Source organism: Poecilia reticulata, chromosome 9 (genome assembly GCF_904066995.2).
Source record: "Poecilia reticulata chromosome 9, P_reticulata-male-v2, whole genome shotgun sequence".
NCBI classification, from domain to species: Eukaryota; Metazoa; Chordata; class Actinopteri; order Cyprinodontiformes; family Poeciliidae; genus Poecilia; species Poecilia reticulata.
In genome coordinates, this window is record NC_088838.1 from 29,049,915 (window position 1) to 29,069,470 (window position 19,556).

The window sequence follows — 19,556 nt, forward strand, 5'->3', positions numbered from 1 at the left end:
TGTGACAATTCAAGGATCAAACAATGCCATTTTCCTTTGCTCATGCTCTGGATGCGGTGCACACGTCAAATGTTCTTCTAAAATCAGTGATAAAGAATGCATGACGGTTCTTCCCTTCAGGAAAAAGTAGAAGTACTAAACTTTGAGAATTTTTAAGGTCGTCCCATTAAAAATGTAATTACAGACTGCAGAGCCCATGGCTGCACTGCTGTCAGGGGAAGGCCACACTCGAGGGGTTTTGTCATGGACCATTAGAAGTCAGCCGTCCCAGACTATTCTAAGATACAGATAAAATATGAATATCAAGCTGTACATTATGTGTAAAACATAACATGTCTTGCTGTCACTATTACCAAATCGCCACCTTTCTATGTTAAATCACTACAAAGGAGGTTTGAACCATGTATTTTTTTTTAAGTTAAAAGTTCTGCTTTAAGACGGTCCACAAAATCTGCAGCATTGCAATAAATGCATCTCCTAAGCTTAAACTTTTACATTAGAAGGGAGATTTAGAAATACCATCATATGTGGGGTTTTTTATTTGGTCCTTCCAGAGAGTTTTTTATGGTCCACAATAAAACAAGATCAACAAACAGGATTTTTTTTAAAAGCTCTCTGTGGTAAAAGACAAAAATGTGTACAAGAATTATAAAAATGTAAAAGTGGAGTAGTTCAGTTTAATCCTCAGGTTTTTCTTTAAATTTGTCTCAAAAAGCAAGAAAAAATAAATTACCAACAGTCTATTTAACTGGGACCTGCAAACCAATCACATCATATGTCACGAGAGCCAACAACAATCACCAAGGAGACAGAAAATCATTCAACTGAAAAACATGAAAATGTAAATTTGCATTGGTTTAAGCTCTGGAGTTTATCATTGTCCCCGTCACCGTTTGTTTCTGCCTTTCTTCAGAATCCGTCATAGTTAATGGATAGTCTGAGTCATATTCTGGGTCAAACATGTAAAATAGAACAGAACAGCTTCCAGCAGAAATATTTCCTATATCGAAGCTTCCAAAGCAAAAAGCCTGCCTGACTGAATGAAAATGCAGAATCCATATAAGGAAGAGCTAACTCGCTTTTTGAGCAACAAAGCCTCTCAAACTCTTAATCTTTGTCAGCTCTTCTATATTCTAATTAGTGGATCCATCTACAGTCTTTCCTTTTGATTCTTTAATATGACTTCACTGGTTCACTAGACTAAACGTACAATGTTATTTGGCTTTGTTTTTTTTAAGTGTGGTGAATTTCTTTATTGGAAACATTTTATTGTTTGGTTACAGTTTACTGAACAATAAATTCAAACTCCTTGATTGGCTTTCAGTTTCTACTGTTCGTCTCTTCTCTTTGATTCCTAAAGTTAGACAACGACACTAAATTTTATTCTGTGAGATGTGGATTTAAATCAATTTAATTTAGCCTTTCACAGCACACTGAAATACTGACTCATCTTTTTCAACAGAAGGAAGAGAGAGAATAAGTTTCCTTCTTGTACAAGCTGCAGGATAACAGGAATTAAAATGACTGCCAAGGTGAATATTAGACTGCTGGGGATGAAGGAGGACAGTTGGGGAAATCCAGGTTTTTTCAGGGAAATGTGGATGTGAAATGTGGATTTGACTTAAGCAAATCCTAGATAAGGTGTGAGAGAGGGATGGATTTGCTGAGCAATATTTACTGGATTTTGCTTATGAGCACAAAACCTTGACTGTACATTGGTTTAACTACCCAATATTGCTGTCCACACAGAAATCCCTCAATTTAGTGTCTACAAATATAATCTGTGAATGGCATCGAATAAATAAAGATAATAAAGTTGTTCTTTTCCTCTTCCGTTTCTCTGTGTGGCACTGTGTGGTTACACAAAAAAGAGAAAAAGACTATTTCTTTCTTAAACAGAATCCCCAAAGCTTTCATTTTGTGGTGAAGTTGTTGTAAATGAGCTTTCCCAAAAGGGCCCGGCACAAGCAGAGCAGAAACCGTGACCTGAGAGAAGGTAAAAGTGCACTGATCCGTATCAAGGGAACGTTCATTAATCATCGTGAGGGAAGAGGAGGCCTGGACGCAGAAAAACTTTGCCAACGGTTGCAACCGGTTCTGATTCTCTTCCCTAGCAGATAATGTGCTTTGTTCCACATTCCTTTATTATTCACTCACTTCATCCCCGTCTGTTTATCTCATTCACTCAGCATTCTCAGCATTTCTCCATCGTATAACCTCTAGGAGACTCATCAATAAGGAAATACATTAGTTCAATTTAACCTACCTAAAACATCTCTTCTCATTTTGTAGAAATATCTTAGTGCACTTGAAATAAGACAAATCTAGCTTACAAGTAACTTTTCAGCAAGATATAGGAGCTTGTTTTAAGTTAATATTCCTTAATATCGATAAAAAAATGCAATTTTTTATCGAGATTATTTCATTAAGACATTTTTAACATTATAATAAACTGTATTTTAGGTTTCTTGGCAAAACATACAAAGTAGCAACTGTTTTAAAAAAACAAAAATGATTTCTGTAATGAAACTCAAAGTGACACTTCTAAAATTATTCAACTCTGTGGTGGTGCAGTGGCAAAGTACAACCCACATATTGAGGCCTTAGTCCTCAGGCTGGTGGTTGCAGGTTCGATTCCCAGCCTGGCGACATTTGCTGCATGTCTTTCCCCTCTTTCCTGTCAAACTACTTTCAAATAAAGGCCACTAGAGCCAACAAAACCTTTTTAAAAAATTATTCAACTCCTTACTAGCAAGTTCTTAACATGTTTGTCTGTTATGACCTGCTGCAAACATGACACATAGTTCCTTAGGAATATTAGCCAATGGCTCACAAGCAAAGACCACTACTTTATTAACAAGCTTGGATTTGCTACGACTACCTTTTTCAAACCCCACCGCAGAATTTGCACAAGAATTGAAGTCAGGCGACTACGATGACCAATCAGTAATCTTCCAGGACCTTTTCTGAATCCAAGGGTTTCTGTCAAGGAAGTAGCCACACATCATCACAGAGACACTAAATGTATGGTGTTCCTTTCAGTACATGCTTCTTTCTTCCCCCTCCAGGCATGCTGCTGATTGGCCCAGAAAGTTCCAGTTTGGATTTACCGCATCGCAGAGCAGAATCCCCCAATCTCTTTGGCTTATTTATTTAGTTGTGAGTAAATTAAGACTGACTTTTCTTCTATAGGGTCAGTGGTCTTGGGGATTCAGGCATGGAGGACGCTCTGTTTGGCCAACCGTAAAAAACGAAACCTCAGTAACTGCTGCTACAAAGTCTTGCTGAATGTCTTTTGCAGTAAATTAAGGTTTTTCCACCACCTGCCTCCTCAGCAGATGTCGATGGCATAGTCATTCTAACTTTCAAACTAGGCTTCCAGCGACCTCTCTTTCAAGGGAGGCAATATATTTTTAAGTGCAACTTAAACAATGTAACCAACTAATCTGTTTTGGTTGAAAGGGTGTAGATTATTAAGTGTCCAGAGTGTGAAAAGTAGGAAACAGGACTGCATGCCTCGTTCACTGAAGAGGTTTCACTTTTCATTCAAGATTTTTCAGTTCTCGACATGGATTGGAAATGTCAACTCATAGGCTGTTTTTGGGAAAATGAGAATTGGAAGAACCATCTACCAGAGTAGCGTAGCAGGTGTTTAACAGGCCAAAACTGTGTTTAATGGTTAGATAGTTTTTACTTCTTCTTTCAAACATGTACCTTTGTTGCAAACGTGTACAGTGATGCCTTTAAAGGAGAGTCCTCAGTGATTGGGACGTACTTTATGTGAATAGATAAGTCTTGCCTGAAGGGTTAGCTGTTTTGGTTAACAAGAAATCTTAGGATTGATTCATAGTTTTTTTTTATCTCTTTCTCTTCACTTTTCACCACTGGGCAATGTGCCCTTCCTGCCTCAAACAAGATGAATGTTGACCGCCACTGGTTCAATTAAACTAACACTTTTAACTTTGCTCTTTCTTGTCCTTCATGTCAGAGGTTCCCTTATCAATCCAGATGACTAATGACCAAGCAGGAATCAATAAGCACTCTCTTAGCAAGTATATTTTACACCCAGAAACAAAATGGATAATGCAATCTGCTACACAAGGTCTTTGGAATATAAGTCTATTACTCAAATGTTCTGTGTGACTTTTTTTTTTATTATACTTATACTAGAGAGGTAAGATTAAGAGAACAATAGCAACAGATTTTAAATAAAATGTCTAAAATGAAAACATAAAATGAATTATAAAGATAAGATTTAAAGATTTAAATTGCTATTCACTCAGACATGAGATGAGATGAAGAGTTGACATACAAAGCGAAGAAAACATAACTTCACCTCTCGGTTCTCTAAGGGCTTTCATTTTAATACAGCTAATGCTCACTGAGCACGTTCAGAGGTCACAGTAGAAAATGAATAACGACTCCCCATCTCTGAACAGGCTTCATGAACCTGCAGACTGAAGAATGAAGAGAGAACCAAGCGGAGAAAGTTGCTATTAAGTGATGGCTGGAGGATCAATACCTTTCTTTGATATAACAGACAGTGAAGCCTGACTGTTGTACGAGAGAAGACTACGAATTGATGACGGTCGTCTTTGAAAAGATGGTGCTAAACCAATGTTTCACTCATAAACTCAGGTCATTGAGCTGGTTAGACAGTGATGAATGGGGTATCATAACATCAGCAAAATGAATGCGCTGCAGATGTTCAATATTCATAAGTTCAAAGCTCGTTTGTGAAATATTTTTTGAACATAAGCTTATCCAATGTGTGATTTAGATCTCCACACATAAATAAATTAAGTGAATTTCCTCCTTTAACTTCACAGAATAAGGAGAATATAAAGTCTAAGTCTTTTTAAAGACTTTTTTTTAAGATTTCACAATAGGTTTTAACTTTCTACTAGCAGAACATTTTAAGAGTTGTCTTAATTACTCTAATACCGGGGTGAACAATTCACTTTACTAAGGATCTATGTGAGTAACTATGATTGTTAATGGCCGGACCTTTTGCTGAACTCAATTATTGAAAAATACATTTGAGAAAATATTTTTTTCTTTTCTTCTAAGATTCAGCCAAGATCTTCTTTTACTAACATGATCAGATTTAGTTTTCATGTTTCAGAGTCTGGTCCGCATTGCCGGCAGTAAGTCGGGCTCGTTTCCGGTGAGAGTTGGACTCCGCCAAGGCTGCCCTTTGTCACCGATTCTGTTCATTACTTTTATGGACAGAATTTCTAGGTGCAGCCGAGGTGTTGAGGGGGTCCGTTTTGGTGGCCTTAGGATCGCATCTCTGCTTTTTGCGGATGATGTGGTCCTGTTGGCTTCATCGGAACGTGATCTGCAGCTCTCACTGGAGCGGTTTGCAGCCGAGTGTGAAGCGGCCGGGATGAGGCTCAGTGCCTCCAAATCCGAGGCCATGGTCTTGAGCCGGAAAAGGGTAGAGTGCCTTCTCCGGGTCAGGGGGGTCGTCCTGCCTCAAGTGGAGGAGTTTAAGTATCTGGGGATCTTGTTCACGAATGAGGGAAGAAGGGAGCTGGAGATCGACAGGCGGATTGGGGCAGCGTCTACTGTGAAGCGGGCGCTGTACCGGTCCGTCATGGTGAAGAGAGAGCTGAGCCAAAAAGCGAAGCTCTCGATTTACCGGTCGATCTACGTTCCCACCCTCATCTATGGTCATGAGCTTTGGGTCATGACCGAAAGAACGAGATCACGGGTACAAGCGGCCGAAATGGGTTTCCTCCGCAGGGTGGCTGGACTCTCCCTTAGAGATAGGGTGAGAAGCTCGGTCATCCGGGAGGGACTCAGAGTAGAGCCGCTGCTCCTCCACGTCGAGAGGAGCCAGTTGAGGTGGCTCGGGCATCTGGTAAGGATGCCTCCTGGACGCCTCCCTGGTGAGGTGTTCCGGGCACGTCCCACCGGGAGGAGGCCTCGGGGAAGACCCAGGACACGCTGGAGGGATTACGTCTCTCGGCTGGCCTGGGAACGCCTTGGGATTCCCCCGGAGGAGCTGGAAGAAGTGGCTGGGGAGAGGGAAGTCTGGGCCTCCCTTCTGAAGCTGCTGCCCCCGCGACCCGACCCCGGATAAGCGGAAGAAAATGGATGGATGGATGGATGGTTTCAAAATGTTTAGGCTGATCATTTCAAAGTCATTGGTCGGTTCTAATACACAAGGGTTGCACAGTATTCAGCTTTTAGTCATTTCTCTTAAATTTCTCACACATTGCCACTAATTTTATATATATATGTATATATATACCTTTTTAAAGTTGCTTTGCTTACTGGTCCCCTGTTCTGTGTTCTGGTTGTGAATGATGTCCAGAGGAGTCTCCCGCTCCTTAAGCTTTAGACTTTCAATCTCCGTCTTCAACTCATTCAGCTGCTCTTGCAGGTGTTTGCTCTTCTCCATATATTCGACTCTTAAAAACAAACCACAAAATAGGGTTAAAAATAAACTATAAAATAATATAATAAGCAAGAACAATTGGAAGGATACACAATTTTAGATATAGCCATTTGTTTGTCCATGTAGTCCAGCAGCATACAGTGCAGAAAAGTAAGACTACAAATCAAAATGAGCAATATCAATATTGCCAAGAGCTGCTTGTTCAGTAATATTCATTAGATGCACATAAATATTGCATTTGTTGATGCTTATCTTTAAAGCATCAGAAAGTTGTTTACAAGGTATCAAAAATCTTTTAAGTCATTAAGAAATTTAATTTTAATTTATTTGAGGAATTTACTAGAAAAATATGTCTATCCTCCATCTAACTAAATTAATAAATCATGGACAATCTGCTCAAGAACTAACATTTCCAACCAAATATTTAAACTTCACTTGACTAACTTACTCATTCTTGTCCAAGTTTTATTTCTGCTCGCTTTAAATGTCTTCAATATTAGCTCTGGTAAATGACCTGAATGCAGGCAGCACATCTATGTACACATAATGCTGAGGGCCATGTGTTCAACAAAACTCTGGAATCAAACAGCGCATTTTTAAAACTAACATGGTCTTTATGGTGCAACTCTGCAACATGAATGTCTTCCAAAAATATTGATATATATTAACTCCCTTCTCTTGATTAAAGATTTAATCTTCAAAGGCCTTATTCATATGGAACCATAGTACTAGAAATTCTAAAAAGTGCAAACTAAACTTCCCAAAATGGACAGTAACTCACTTCTCCTTCTCAATCTCCATGGACAGGCGTTTCATGTCGGTGTCTTTGAAGTCAAAACTGAGATTCTCCCTGCTAAAGTTAAGTTCTTGAGGGACGCTGTCAGATGGAAGTCCAGGTGACTGCAATAGAAAAAGGAACCAAAGATGGGTTTTCAATCAATAAAAAGTATGAGAAGAGAGTAGAGAAAGATAGAAATTAACACATGGATCAAAATGACACAAAAGTACAAAGAAAATGACTGAAGCGTGTAGAAAGCCCCCCCATCAAAACAACACAGGGGAAAATATACAATTGCATGCCATGAGATACATCTGAAATGAATTGTGGCATGCAAAAATCAGCCTGATTAAAGCTGCTGCCATGCCGTTTCCTATCTTAACAATATCACATTACAAAATGTGTCAAATCAAACCAAATCTGAGGAAACGAAGCAAATTTTGTAGCACGTTAAGTTTTGTCACGTCTTTTAAGTAAGTGTGTCATTTTGTTATGCATTTCCTTCCTAAATGGTGCATGTGCAATGGGATCAAGGGTGTGGAGTTCTCTGTGTCCTGCTGCATCAGGATGGGGTACATTAATTATGGATCAACTGACCATCTAGGAATTAAATTTCAATGTTCTGAGTGCCTTCAACTGATTAGATAATTATTAATCAAATTAATTAGTAAGTGGGTCAGGCTATCGGTTTAAAGCATACTGAATGAAGTGAATCCTCATTTTTGCGATCTACATATTTTTGGTGCGAGCGTACGCTGTGGCAATGATGCCATGAAATATTTCAACATGTTCAAAAAATCTCTGTCAGCCTAACTTGGCTTGGGCTCAAATTATCCAAGTACTGAAGCGTGAAATGAAAAGTAAAGCAACACCAGAGCATTATTCACTTAAGGCAGCAGATCTTTGTATGCGACTGGAAGGCAGGGCAGATATGCAGCAGTGTGACCGAGGTACAGGAAATGAACTTGGATCAAATAGTAACATAAATGTAGTACGAGTGGAAAGCTTTCGTTTAAAAACGTGAAAACACTCATCGGAAAATGAGTAACAACACATCTATTATAAGCATGTAGAAGTGCATAAAATCTGTATTCATATGCTGAAGAGACTCTGTGTATCTATTCTGTGTGTCTACATGTGTACAGGCAGATGACTGTGTACTGTGTGGGTTTTAACATGTTTGGAGCTCCTGCGTAGGCTGACTTATGTGCAGCCTGGTCTTATGCAAGTATCATCAGTTTAACGTGGCTTTGCAAGGCCACCTCAATCCTTGTCAGTGTGTGTGTGCATGTGAATGTCTGCTTATCTTGTAATATGTATGCTTTCATGTTGCCAAATAGAGAATAAAGAAATAGCATCAATATCGCCGTTTGCACACGGAAATAGTAAGTCTGCATTTGCTTTGGGCATTTATTTGTCTTCCAAACCCAGTTAGTTCTGCTCAGGGCTGCATGGTTGCTGGAGCGAATCCAAGCTGTCATTAGGTGAAAGGTGGGAACTGTCTGCAATGATTACCAGTTCATTAGAGAGACAAACAACAAAGGAAAAACTCAGAGCACCAATTGACCCAACATGCAGGTTGAATAAAAAGAAAAAAGCTTTCACAGCCAGAAACCAGAAATAATGTTATTTCACTGTTTCCACAGAAATATATTTGCAATTTCCTGCCATTACAGTCGAGTGCTCAAAACCAACACTAGCCATTTTAGACACCACTGCTATAATCATAATAATTTACTTGTTGACTTAATAAGTGTTCTTTCTTTCTGCTAGTTTTATAGACAGATATTTGGTCTGGAAAATGTTTCTCTGTCTTGTTTTCTCAGTACTCTCATTTTCAGCACACGGAGGTAAAGCGGAGGTGTTGACATTTTCAAAGTAAAAGACTTTACTGGTTGCATTTCAGTCCAGTCGTGAGTTTTTTGGTCTTGAGAACAAAACTGGACCCGAGTACCAAAACACTACTTTACAGATGAATGACCATGTGCAAGACAACAATGGTTTCAAAAGAAAAAAAAAAAAACATAATAAGAGAAAGTTATGTTTTTTCTTTTGAAAATGCTCTGATGAAGCCAGTTATTTCTCCATATGTGATAATGTTTGCTCTGGTCTTTGCCCATTTGTCTTCAGCCTAATTTGGTTACAGATCTCTGGAGCTGGAGCCAGATTTGTTTCACAGAGATAAAAATAGCAGCTCTTTTCTTACAAACAACAACATCAGGCTTGTTTTAGCTTAAGCTCTCACCCAGACCAAATCATTTAAATATTCTGTCAAGTTTTCTAAGCAAAATGCATTTCAACTGGTCAAATATTAAAAAGAGACAGAAGCTTGAAAACAGTGTCTTCTTTCAACAAAGGGTGAATCTCCCATTATAAATATACCATTGGTATATTTATATACCAATGGTATATTGATTCAGTAGGCTCTTCAACTCTTCACCAATTTTTACTTCACTATCGACTCTTGTTTTTCTATTTTATCACTTTCTACTTCCATTTTGTACCTATATACCAACCACTTTGTATCAGTCTATTTAACCTAACACACTTCAGCGTTTTTTCTTTGTATTCTAGTTTATCCATAACTTTTGGAGATAAAGAGTCATAAAAATAGTTATATCTCATCCATCCATTTTCATTTATTTAAGTTTTTATCTATATTCAATTCGACTCATATGTCGTATTATACAACAGATATATGCTGAAACCCAAACAACTCTTAATTCCCTGATTGTAGGCATTATGTATTAAAGTCATATAACCATATTTTCTTACAGTAAACTAGCAGTAGAACATAGAAAAATATCTTAAATTGAAAAAACATTCCCAGACAAGTACAAACTGAGGTATTGTGGGTAGAAAGTGGTGGCAGAAGACGTCATATAGAGTCCAAAAAAGTTGGGTACAAAATACAACTTCACACCATTATTGCTTTACAAAGAGGCAAAATGTCCTACACCTGCTTCAGTCTTCTTGGTTGACAGTAACATATCAGTTATATTGCACATACACATGCAGTGCATCTGAACGCCGCTCTGTTTGACATGTGCTGGTCAGTTACCGTATAGATGGCCTTGCTGGTAATCTCCAGCAGCTTGTTTTTTGCTCTGCGCTCTGAATTCCTGGCTTCCTGCAAGTCCTGCTTCAGCTGCTCAGCCTCTTTAGCCCTGATGAACAAACAGATAGCAAATGACACGTTAATTTACCCCCCAGACCGAAGAGACCAAATAGTATAAAGCGAATCTAAATGATATTCGATAATTAACACACAGTCATTCAGAAACATCACACCCGGGTAATCAGTGTGAAACACTACAAGTCAATTATTTCAAACTACCTTTTTTCACCAATTAGTGTGCAAACAGAGGTGTAAGAGTATTTTTACCACCTGATTATGTGTTTTTTCCTCCCTTTTGCTCATTTTCCTGAATGCTCGGAAGTTCCTTGCCGATGTGGGTGAGCTATGTGCCTCCAGCGTTTGAGTGGATGTAGTCATTTACATGTTGAGTGGTGCAGGTTGAAATTTTCCCTGATGCAGAAAAGTACTCATCCAGAAATTGGAGTTACACCCAAGTGGTTAATGGTGCCTATTTGAAGCGATTGCCTAATAAACCATGGAGTAAAAACTGTGAAGTGATATTGGTGATGGCATGTATACTATTTTGCTATGAATATAAAATGATTGTCATTTATTGAGCTTTATGGAGAAGTGATAGAGAATCTTGCCATCTCAAGTCAAAATGGGATGCTCTACTTTATTACTAATCCTGCAGAAAAAAAATACTTTTGTACAACTATAGACAACACAAAAATATCAAGTACTAAAGATAAACAATCAATCAATTGGCAAACTAACAACTTAACTAACCTACTTTTTGACCAGGTCTGTTATTTTATGCTTTAAGAACAGCGAGTATTCACAGAGCTAACTTGATATGAAGCACAGGCTTCATATTAACTCAAAGACATCAGGGTAGTGTGTGAGCTCTATGAGTTATTTAGGAACTACCTTTTCAAGCTTCTTTCTCTGAAGGGTTTGGATTTAAAAACATAGGAGAAACTCTTGGAAAGTTGATACAAAGAGGGAAAAAGTTATTTAAATATGTAAGAGTATTGCATGTTTTGAGCACATATATGCGAGGTAGAAATAATAACAGGACCCGGTTATAAATGGCGGCTCTAGCACTGAGAAAGACATAAAATTCACCAAAGGCAACCAGATATACTTTGCAGTTACTTCAGCATGGATGGCACACGTTATATTCTACCAGCCAGTCGTCTTTGTTCTCCTCCCCACCTCCTTTCCGAGTCCTCAGCCATCTTGAGCGCTCGCATCTCAGCCTCCAGCATCTTCTGTTCCATAATGCGTCGCTCCTCCTGGCCACGCATGGCGGTCACTTTGATGCGCTGCATCTCCGTCTCAGCCTCGGCAGCTTTCTGGGCCAACAGCTTGGCCTCCTCCTCTGCGATCTGGGCCTTTTCAGCCAGCAGGTCTGCCGTCTGTTCTGAGCGCAGCTGGAGTGGGGAAAATAAAATCTCACATTAGGAGGGAGATGGAAAGAAGGAAAGTCAAAACCTTGCAGGGAATATAGACATCTAAAACAAAGCACAGCATATAAAATAATATTGTGGAAGATAGGATGAAAGTAGATAGAGAAAATAGAGAATATTTTCAAGGAAATGACAAAGTCATTTTAAAAAAAGGGAAGCACACAAAGAGAAAGTAAGCAATGTGCTAATGCTATGTGGAATCCAGTTTCTCAACTTTTCTTACTTTGAACCTTTGCTTTATGTGTAATTGTCCAAAAAAGATAAAGTCTTGGAGGGAGAAAACCATTTGAAACGTACTAGCGCCTCATTGGCCATGTGAGCCTCGTCCTGCAGCTGAATGAGCCTCCTCTCCAGCTCGTCTCTGGCTCGCTCCGCTTCCTCTCTCAGCTGCTTTTCCCTCTGCAGACGTTGTCGCTCTACCTGGATGGCACAAACAGGGAAGAGCAGTAAAAACAGCTCTATTGAAAGATTTAAAATAAACATATAAAACACATAAACAAAGACAAGCAAATAAAGACTGACACGGTCTTTATGTTATCTTTAGACTGACAGGAGTTTTCACAGTTTTTTTCTTTGTGGCTGTAGAATGCATTTTGAGAATCAGCCATTGCTTTGCTTTAAATGCAAAATGTGAGAATATTAGAACTGCAACTAATGATTGTTTTAGTAATCGATCATTCAATCAATTAACTGCATAAAAAAAACTGCCACAATCTGCAGACTTTTCATTTAATAAACCTTTTTATACAATATAAGAAATCCATTTGAAGATGCAAATAAACAAATAAATCCCCTTTTAAATTGAACATTGCATTCCCTAAATGCAATAACAAAACATTCCTTCAGTATTTTGATGATTTCAGCATGTGAAAAGCTCGGCCCGTTCTGCTTGACTTAACGTCAATGCAGTGTATGGCTGATCTGTTGAGAAAAACAAAAACATGGCAGTCGAATTTAAACGTGTGTATCTGACCATCTTATTCTGTAACATAAAAGAAAAAGTAAAATTGAAAAAGCTCTGCTTGTAAGTCCTTGTTTATCCACTGCATGTTATTCAGATTTTTAGATAGATGAGCTTCATCAGGGAGCAGCAGCAGCATATAGTCTAAACTAGTTATATCCTTTATATACAATAAAAAACAAAAATATGCCTTGTATGCAACTGTATGATATATGCTATATGATATGTATTTAGAAAATACAATATTTAAATTAAACTAGACAAATTACAGTACATTAAAATGTCTTTTTCAAAAGGTGATTAAAATAAAAGAATCCTCAAAGTAAGTAGAATTCACTCTGAGAGTGGAAGATTTTCCAAGCTTTGCATGTGCATGGCAGCATTAAATGAAACTCAAGATTGTCCTAATCTTCTTCTGCTTTGCTTGGTTAAATCTGACTTGTGTGCGCTTTCACTGCATGATAGTCCAGGGACTTTGATTGTGAGGGAAATGTGGAATCAAACTGCCAGAACGGAGTTACGACTGGCGGGTTGGGGCGCCATCAACAGAAGCTGTGATCCGCTGCGGCGGTAGCACAGAAGACGAGCGACGAATTAAATGTTTTCAGATCAAATACAAGTCCATCAATCAGCTTTATTTGGTTTACTTGACAGTGCGTTTGTTTTCCCACTGTAAGTGAACCACACTTGACCTTCAGATGTCTCTACCTGCTTTCTGGCCCTCTCTTCTCTGGCTTGAGACTTCATCTGCTGGACCTCAAGGGAGTCCACTCGACGTCGGCGTATGAACAGGTCATGGTTCCCGATGCACAGCTGCAGAATCTAAAAAGTGAAATCGAAACCAAACACAGGTTCAAATCACGTTGGTGACATCGTTATCAAAACCAATTGACTTCTGCTGAGCTCACCAGCTTGTTGACTCTTAGTCGTGAAGAGTTGAACTTGAAGATGTTGGTTTTCTTGTCCAAAGGTTTGATGGTAAACTAAACACCGAGACAAGAGGAAATACCAGGATTGTTTTCTTAAGCAGACAGGAGATGCATATTAAACTGTTAAGTGGGGCTGCATGTTTGGAATGAAAATTTAAACCGTTTTTAATTCTGAGTTCATTTAAGTGAATAAAACATGAGCGTTAAAACTGCAGATTCTCCCACCTCCTTGTCGCTGTAGGATATGTTGCGGATCTCGTTCCATGGGAAGGAGCATTTGGGAGTCAGCTTGTTTTCCGGTTCGTAGATATGCAGACCAAGGGCATCCACTCCCAGCAGAAGATCTGTTCCCTTTTTATTCTACACCACATCAGAAGAAATAAATATTTTCCACTGCCTGTCACAGGCAAGCAGCCGTGAGACCAAACCTCTCAACCACCCTTCATTTGTTGCCTGCACTCGACAGAGGTGGCTTTTCTGTAGCTCTGCTTGCCAGAACCGTTTGTTAGAATCAAGCTGAATAATTCAGCTACCACAGAGTTTATATTGTTTCTGCTTGTTTGTTTGAAAACAGCAAATGTCCTGAGTTGAGTTACAAACTGCATTGGTTTTTCTACAAATGCATTATTTCAAAGTCAAATCCGACTCAAGCGAATTTCTGTTTATTTAGAGTGAAACAATTGTTTTGCTCATGTAGAAAACATTTGAGGTAAAAGTACCTTTTAATATCCTCTAATATAACTAAAAACATTCAGAATTTACCGCCCATATTTTTAAGCCATGAGGACAGGTGAGTCATTTACTAACAGCATGGTTCAGCTGACCCGTCTCCTAATCGTTCATATTGGCTTCAGGGTTTCTACACCCTTTTTCAGACTGAATTTTCCCACAGCTCCTCAAAACAGCAGGCTTTAAAAACACCGATTAGGCATAACATTATGACCACTTGACTAAGAGTGTGTTGTTCCCCCCTTTGTTGACAAAACCTCCCTGACCAACTGAAACATAGACTCTTCAGACTCCTAAAAGGTATGCGGTATCATCTGATATAATAACAGGAGATCCTTTAGTCCTGTAAGTAAGAAGTGGGGCCAATCTAGACTGGACTGGCTTCTCAAACACATCTCGAAAATCCTTGATTGGATTTAGCTCTTTAGACCAAGACAAGGTCTCAGAACTGATTATGGTTCTCCTCAGGATTTCCCCCAGATCTATAAGCCTGGTGGGCTGCCAGGCTTTACTTGCACTGCTGACAGGCTAAAGCTATGTTTATAGTTGATACACTGAACACAATCTTGCCACTGGGTTGGCCTTGGCAGCATCTGGTCGTGGATCTCCAAATTTTTGTAACTTGGTGCGGATCGCACACACACCTTTCACTCTAATGGATAATTTGGAAAGTCCTCTTACAGAGCAGTTTCACCTACACTGGAATTCATATGATCCCTCTTGAGTGAAAGGTGGCGTGGCCTTAAACAAAATGGAAGGATTTAGGGAAAGACAAGAAAACCTAATATAATGAATACTTGCATAAGTAAGAAAGCTCACAAATATACTTACAGGTCCTTCTAAAATAAAAATTAGCATATTGTGATAAAGTTAATTATTTTCCATAATGTAATGATAAAAATTAAACTGTCATATTTTAGATTCATTGCACACCAACTGAAATATTTCAGGTCTTTTATTGTTTTAATACTGATGATTTTGGCATACAGCTCATGAAAACCCAAAATCCCTGTCTCAAAAAATTAGCATATTTCATCCGACCAATAAAAGAAAAGTGTTTTTAATACCAAAAAAGTCAACCTTCAAATAATTATGTACAGTTATGCACTCAATACTTGGTCAGGGATTTTGGGTTCCCACCCACTCTTAGGGCCCATGACCAAAAAGTAACTAGTGCTACACACTTTAACTGTTATCGGTCATAATGTTATGCCTGGTTGGAGAAGTGAACCTGTAAAAACCAACAACCAACTCGATGAACAAAGGAATGGTTAGCTGATGGACAAAGAGACGGGGAAGAATGGAAAAATGGGAGTTTAAAATTAGAATTGGATAAGAATCTACTGTATGTATATGATATGAAATAAATAGATAAAGAAGACTGCATAGGAATCCTGCAACTTACTTGATAAAAAATAATGTAATGCAGCATCGACTCACCCTGATTGAAAAGTAATTGACGCCGTACATGTCCAGGTCTTGAGCTATTTTTAAATACTCCATCTCAGCTTCATCCCTGGTTCAATGATGAATGGAGGTAGAAAATGATTGAGGAGGATCCAAAGGATTGGAGAAAAGAGGGAGGGAAGTGGAGAAAAGGAGAAACAGAAGTAGAGAGGGAAAACAAAGATCAAACCTTGTTTCATTTGTTTTTCTGTGCAGCATATGTCATGTTATGAGATGTGTAAAAACTTTGTCACAAAGCCCTTGCTAGGGTAAAAAAAAAAACACATATAAGCACAGAAACAACACAAACTCAGCTCTGTAACAGATTTTAGAGGTCATGTTTGATGGAAAACTTTTTATTATGCCTTCAAGAAAGTAAATATTGCTGAAGAGAAAACACAGGCATCAGTTCTCTTTTCTCCCAGCAAGTTGGCAAATTTGTGAAATTTTTAGGTCAAATTAGAAAAAAAAAAATATATATATACTTTTCAGAGAGCCTGTTTTGTCTGGGTGATTAGAAAATTTTATACTTTTCAAAGATTAAGTGAGAAAAAGGGGATATATGAAGCCAAGTAAAACGGAGTAGCCACTCCAATTGAAGACGGTGTCAAAAAAATTCACACAGAAATGTTGGATTTATGCAATGATGTCTAGAGCTGCAAAATGTGTGGTTTCTCCCTACAAATAACATGTAAATGGAAGGTCGGTCAGTCACTTTGATGTGGTGCTTGAAAGTCAATCAGGTTCAAAATGCAGGTGGACCAGTATACAGATGAGGGTTTCCCATCAAAACAAGGTGATTGACTTCCTCCCACTGCCAGGAGCATCAGTGAGCTGCTTACATTGATTGCTTCAAAGGACAAGACTACAAAAAAAAACTGTGCAAAGTGAGCTGGACTACCCTACAGGCTGTGGTAAGACATGTTATGGAGTGCTTTGTAGTCACACTCCATGGCATCTATTTCACATTTTGGTGTTTTACAGTCACAAACTTAAATGTATTCTACTGGAATTTCACGACAAGGTAAAAGCAATTTTGTCCATTTTTTTTTTCAGTCGTATTTCCCTGGATTTGCCTCCATCTTCTAAATTAATTATAGCCAGTTTCCCTGTCTCTGCTGAAGAAGAGCATCCTCACTGCATTTGTCATGAATAGAGCCTCATGTGCCTTTTTCCAACAGGTCACTCTTCCATAAAGTTTGAGATGGAGTAATACTTGTCAGCAGATTCTCTCATCTTAGCTGTGAATCTCTGCACCTCCTGCAAACATACCATGTGGCTCTATATTTTTTTTACTACTTTTAATTTACTAGACCAATTCTATTTTTTGCATGTTTGTTTTTAATTGCATCTACAGCTGACACACTGCACTAAGTTAAATATCCTAACTGTGAATATCAAGAAGTTTATAATGTAAAATCACCATTTATTCTGCTTCCCATCAGAATTATTCCTATAAAACACTTTGTGTCTTTGCACCTGAGTGGATGCTATTTCTGCACAAAACCAGCTAAGTACCAAGCCCTCAGCACATCCGACATGAACTCAAAACTTAAAACTGTGCTAGCAGTAAAACTTGACAGCAGTCTACTCATAAGCAGCAGTTTTACTTTGTTCTTCCTCTGTGCTCGGCATAGCATGCTGTGATCCTCTCCTCCCACATTTCTGCAGTCATCTGGTACAAGTTAATAACCTGAAATGGAAAAAGACAGACATAAATATGCATAAACGCTCACAGGCAAATACAGTATATATTAAAATGCCACATACTGTTCAATCTAGGCGGCTGGCAAGATAGAATGACAAATATGTCAGCATCTTATCTTATGAGTGACAGTAAGTAAACCAGCAATCACTCACCCTGCTTGGCAGCAGTCCTTCCTCGGCCAGGAAGCCCAGTTTGTGAACTTCAGGGTCGTACTCTCCGTACTGTGAAAGAATACAAACAGGCCAACTGATGATCAACTGCTGCCTTGTCTACAAAAACAAATCCAACTCTCTTCTCTCCATTTATTCTCCAAGTGTTTATTGGCTGTTGTTTTATGAGGTAATTTATGTCCGAAGTGGCCACATTGTTTACTATGCACTGTGAATGATGCGGTTAAATACGGAGGTCTATGGGAGAACGAAGGTAATCTACAACCAAAGTTACTGGGGTGTATACTGGAGATATCTTCAGCTGTATGGGACTATTGTTTACAAGAGGTTAAGTGTTACCTCAAACTACCACACAGTCCAGGTGGCTTACATATGCTACTTATGACTGTTCATGTGTATTCAACCTATAAAAATATACACACATGCCTTTTCATTAAGTTGAGCCACAATCACAGCCCGACCAAGCTTAAAAATGGTAAGACCACAATCATTTTGTTTTGGAGTTTTACAGTAACTCCTATCACTCACAGACACAGCAAAATGTTGCCTCCCCCCACCTGAAAATCAAAACCTGGCGAAACAACTCTGATCAGTTCTCTAATAAAAGCATGTTCTTATCAAATGGATTTTTCTATTTAAAACATTTAAGTTGTTGGTTGCATTAGTGGGGGAAAAATTTGCCAATAACAAATTTATCCAACAAAGAGACCGTATTTATGGATGATATAGTACATTGTGTTAAAAACGACAAAAGAGACAATAAATTACGGATTTAATTCACAGCATTATGTTTTACAAAAGACATTTAGAGTTTATATTTTATTGTGCTTTTATGTAATCATTTGAATGTTTTGGAGCTTTGGAACCCACTTGAGGTCCATGGGGTCTTGAGATGATCTCAAGAAAAATAAAAGATGGCCAACGGCATAGCTTTGTCAGAAATCATCAAGCTTTTTCTGGTACTTCTGTCTAAAGCTTGTTCAAGCTCTTTGTGTTACCATTATTTCCTTGTCAAATTGGCTCATTAAAAATATTTACTTCACCCAGTGATAATCTGGGTCCCAATCTTTGTTACTGTTATTCTGTAGGTCAATAGCTAGAATGTTAGCGAACCACTGGTTTTGAGTTAATTAACAAGTGAAACAGCATGAAAACAGACTTAGGAGACCCCACTTTCATAAAAACCAATTTACACACAATGTATAAAACCTCAGGGTGGTGACCATGTCAGCTTAGATTCAGAGGCTTATTTAATCGGATAAATCTTTTTAGTTTTCCATTATCATCTTATTTACTCACAGGGCTGTAACCCGTTTATTTCTAATTGCTAAATAATTGTTGATACAGTAATTTACTGAGGTTATATAGCATTACTAAATTCTTTTGGGAGAGATAGGGTGGTACTTTTCACCCTCTGGCATCTGATTACTCTTGTAATTTGAAAGTGAAATGTGCCAGAAAATTTCTGAGAGCATCGTCACCAAAGGACAGCTCATCAGTGACACCCAATTAAAATACTGACAACTGCATATCCACTAGATAAAACAATATTCACAGCCTTGTAAAATAAACAGCACAACCATAAGAAAGAAAGATTCACAAGCACAGAACATATTCAGACCAAAAGATAATGCATTGGGCATATTTGCTCACCACATGGCTTTTGTGCTTTGGATTCTGGCACACAGCAAAACAGTAAGAGTTTATGTGGGATTTATGTATTCTTTTGGCATGAGCTCTAAATAACTCTGAACACTAAAAATTACATTAAACGATTGTCTATGTTCACAAAAAGATAACCATATTGTGTACAAAAGAAGAAAAGAATTACTGCTTCAAAGTAAACAGGGCTTCAGATTCCAACAATCTAAAAACAAA

The 19,556-nt window shown here is 38.4% G+C and overlaps 1 protein-coding gene across 1 annotated transcript in view; it reads right to left on the bottom strand.

Moving 5' to 3' along the window:
* Nucleotides 1-19,556, bottom strand: part of nf2a (NF2, moesin-ezrin-radixin like (MERLIN) tumor suppressor a) — a 33,732-nt gene that overhangs the window by 2,524 nt on the left and 11,652 nt on the right. The window contains exons 5-15 of the mRNA XM_081610862.1: nt 17,661-17,729; nt 17,411-17,493; nt 15,795-15,870; nt 13,851-13,985; nt 13,605-13,679; nt 13,405-13,518; nt 12,033-12,155; nt 11,482-11,699; nt 10,246-10,351; nt 7,188-7,306; nt 6,260-6,419 (exon numbers count right to left, since the gene is read on the bottom strand). Of these exons, the coding sequence (XP_081466988.1) occupies nt 6,260-6,419; nt 7,188-7,306; nt 10,246-10,351; nt 11,482-11,699; nt 12,033-12,155; nt 13,405-13,518; nt 13,605-13,679; nt 13,851-13,985; nt 15,795-15,870; nt 17,411-17,493; nt 17,661-17,729 (1,278 nt within the window). The remainder of the gene's footprint in view (nt 1-6,259; nt 6,420-7,187; nt 7,307-10,245; nt 10,352-11,481; nt 11,700-12,032; nt 12,156-13,404; nt 13,519-13,604; nt 13,680-13,850; nt 13,986-15,794; nt 15,871-17,410; nt 17,494-17,660; nt 17,730-19,556) is intronic.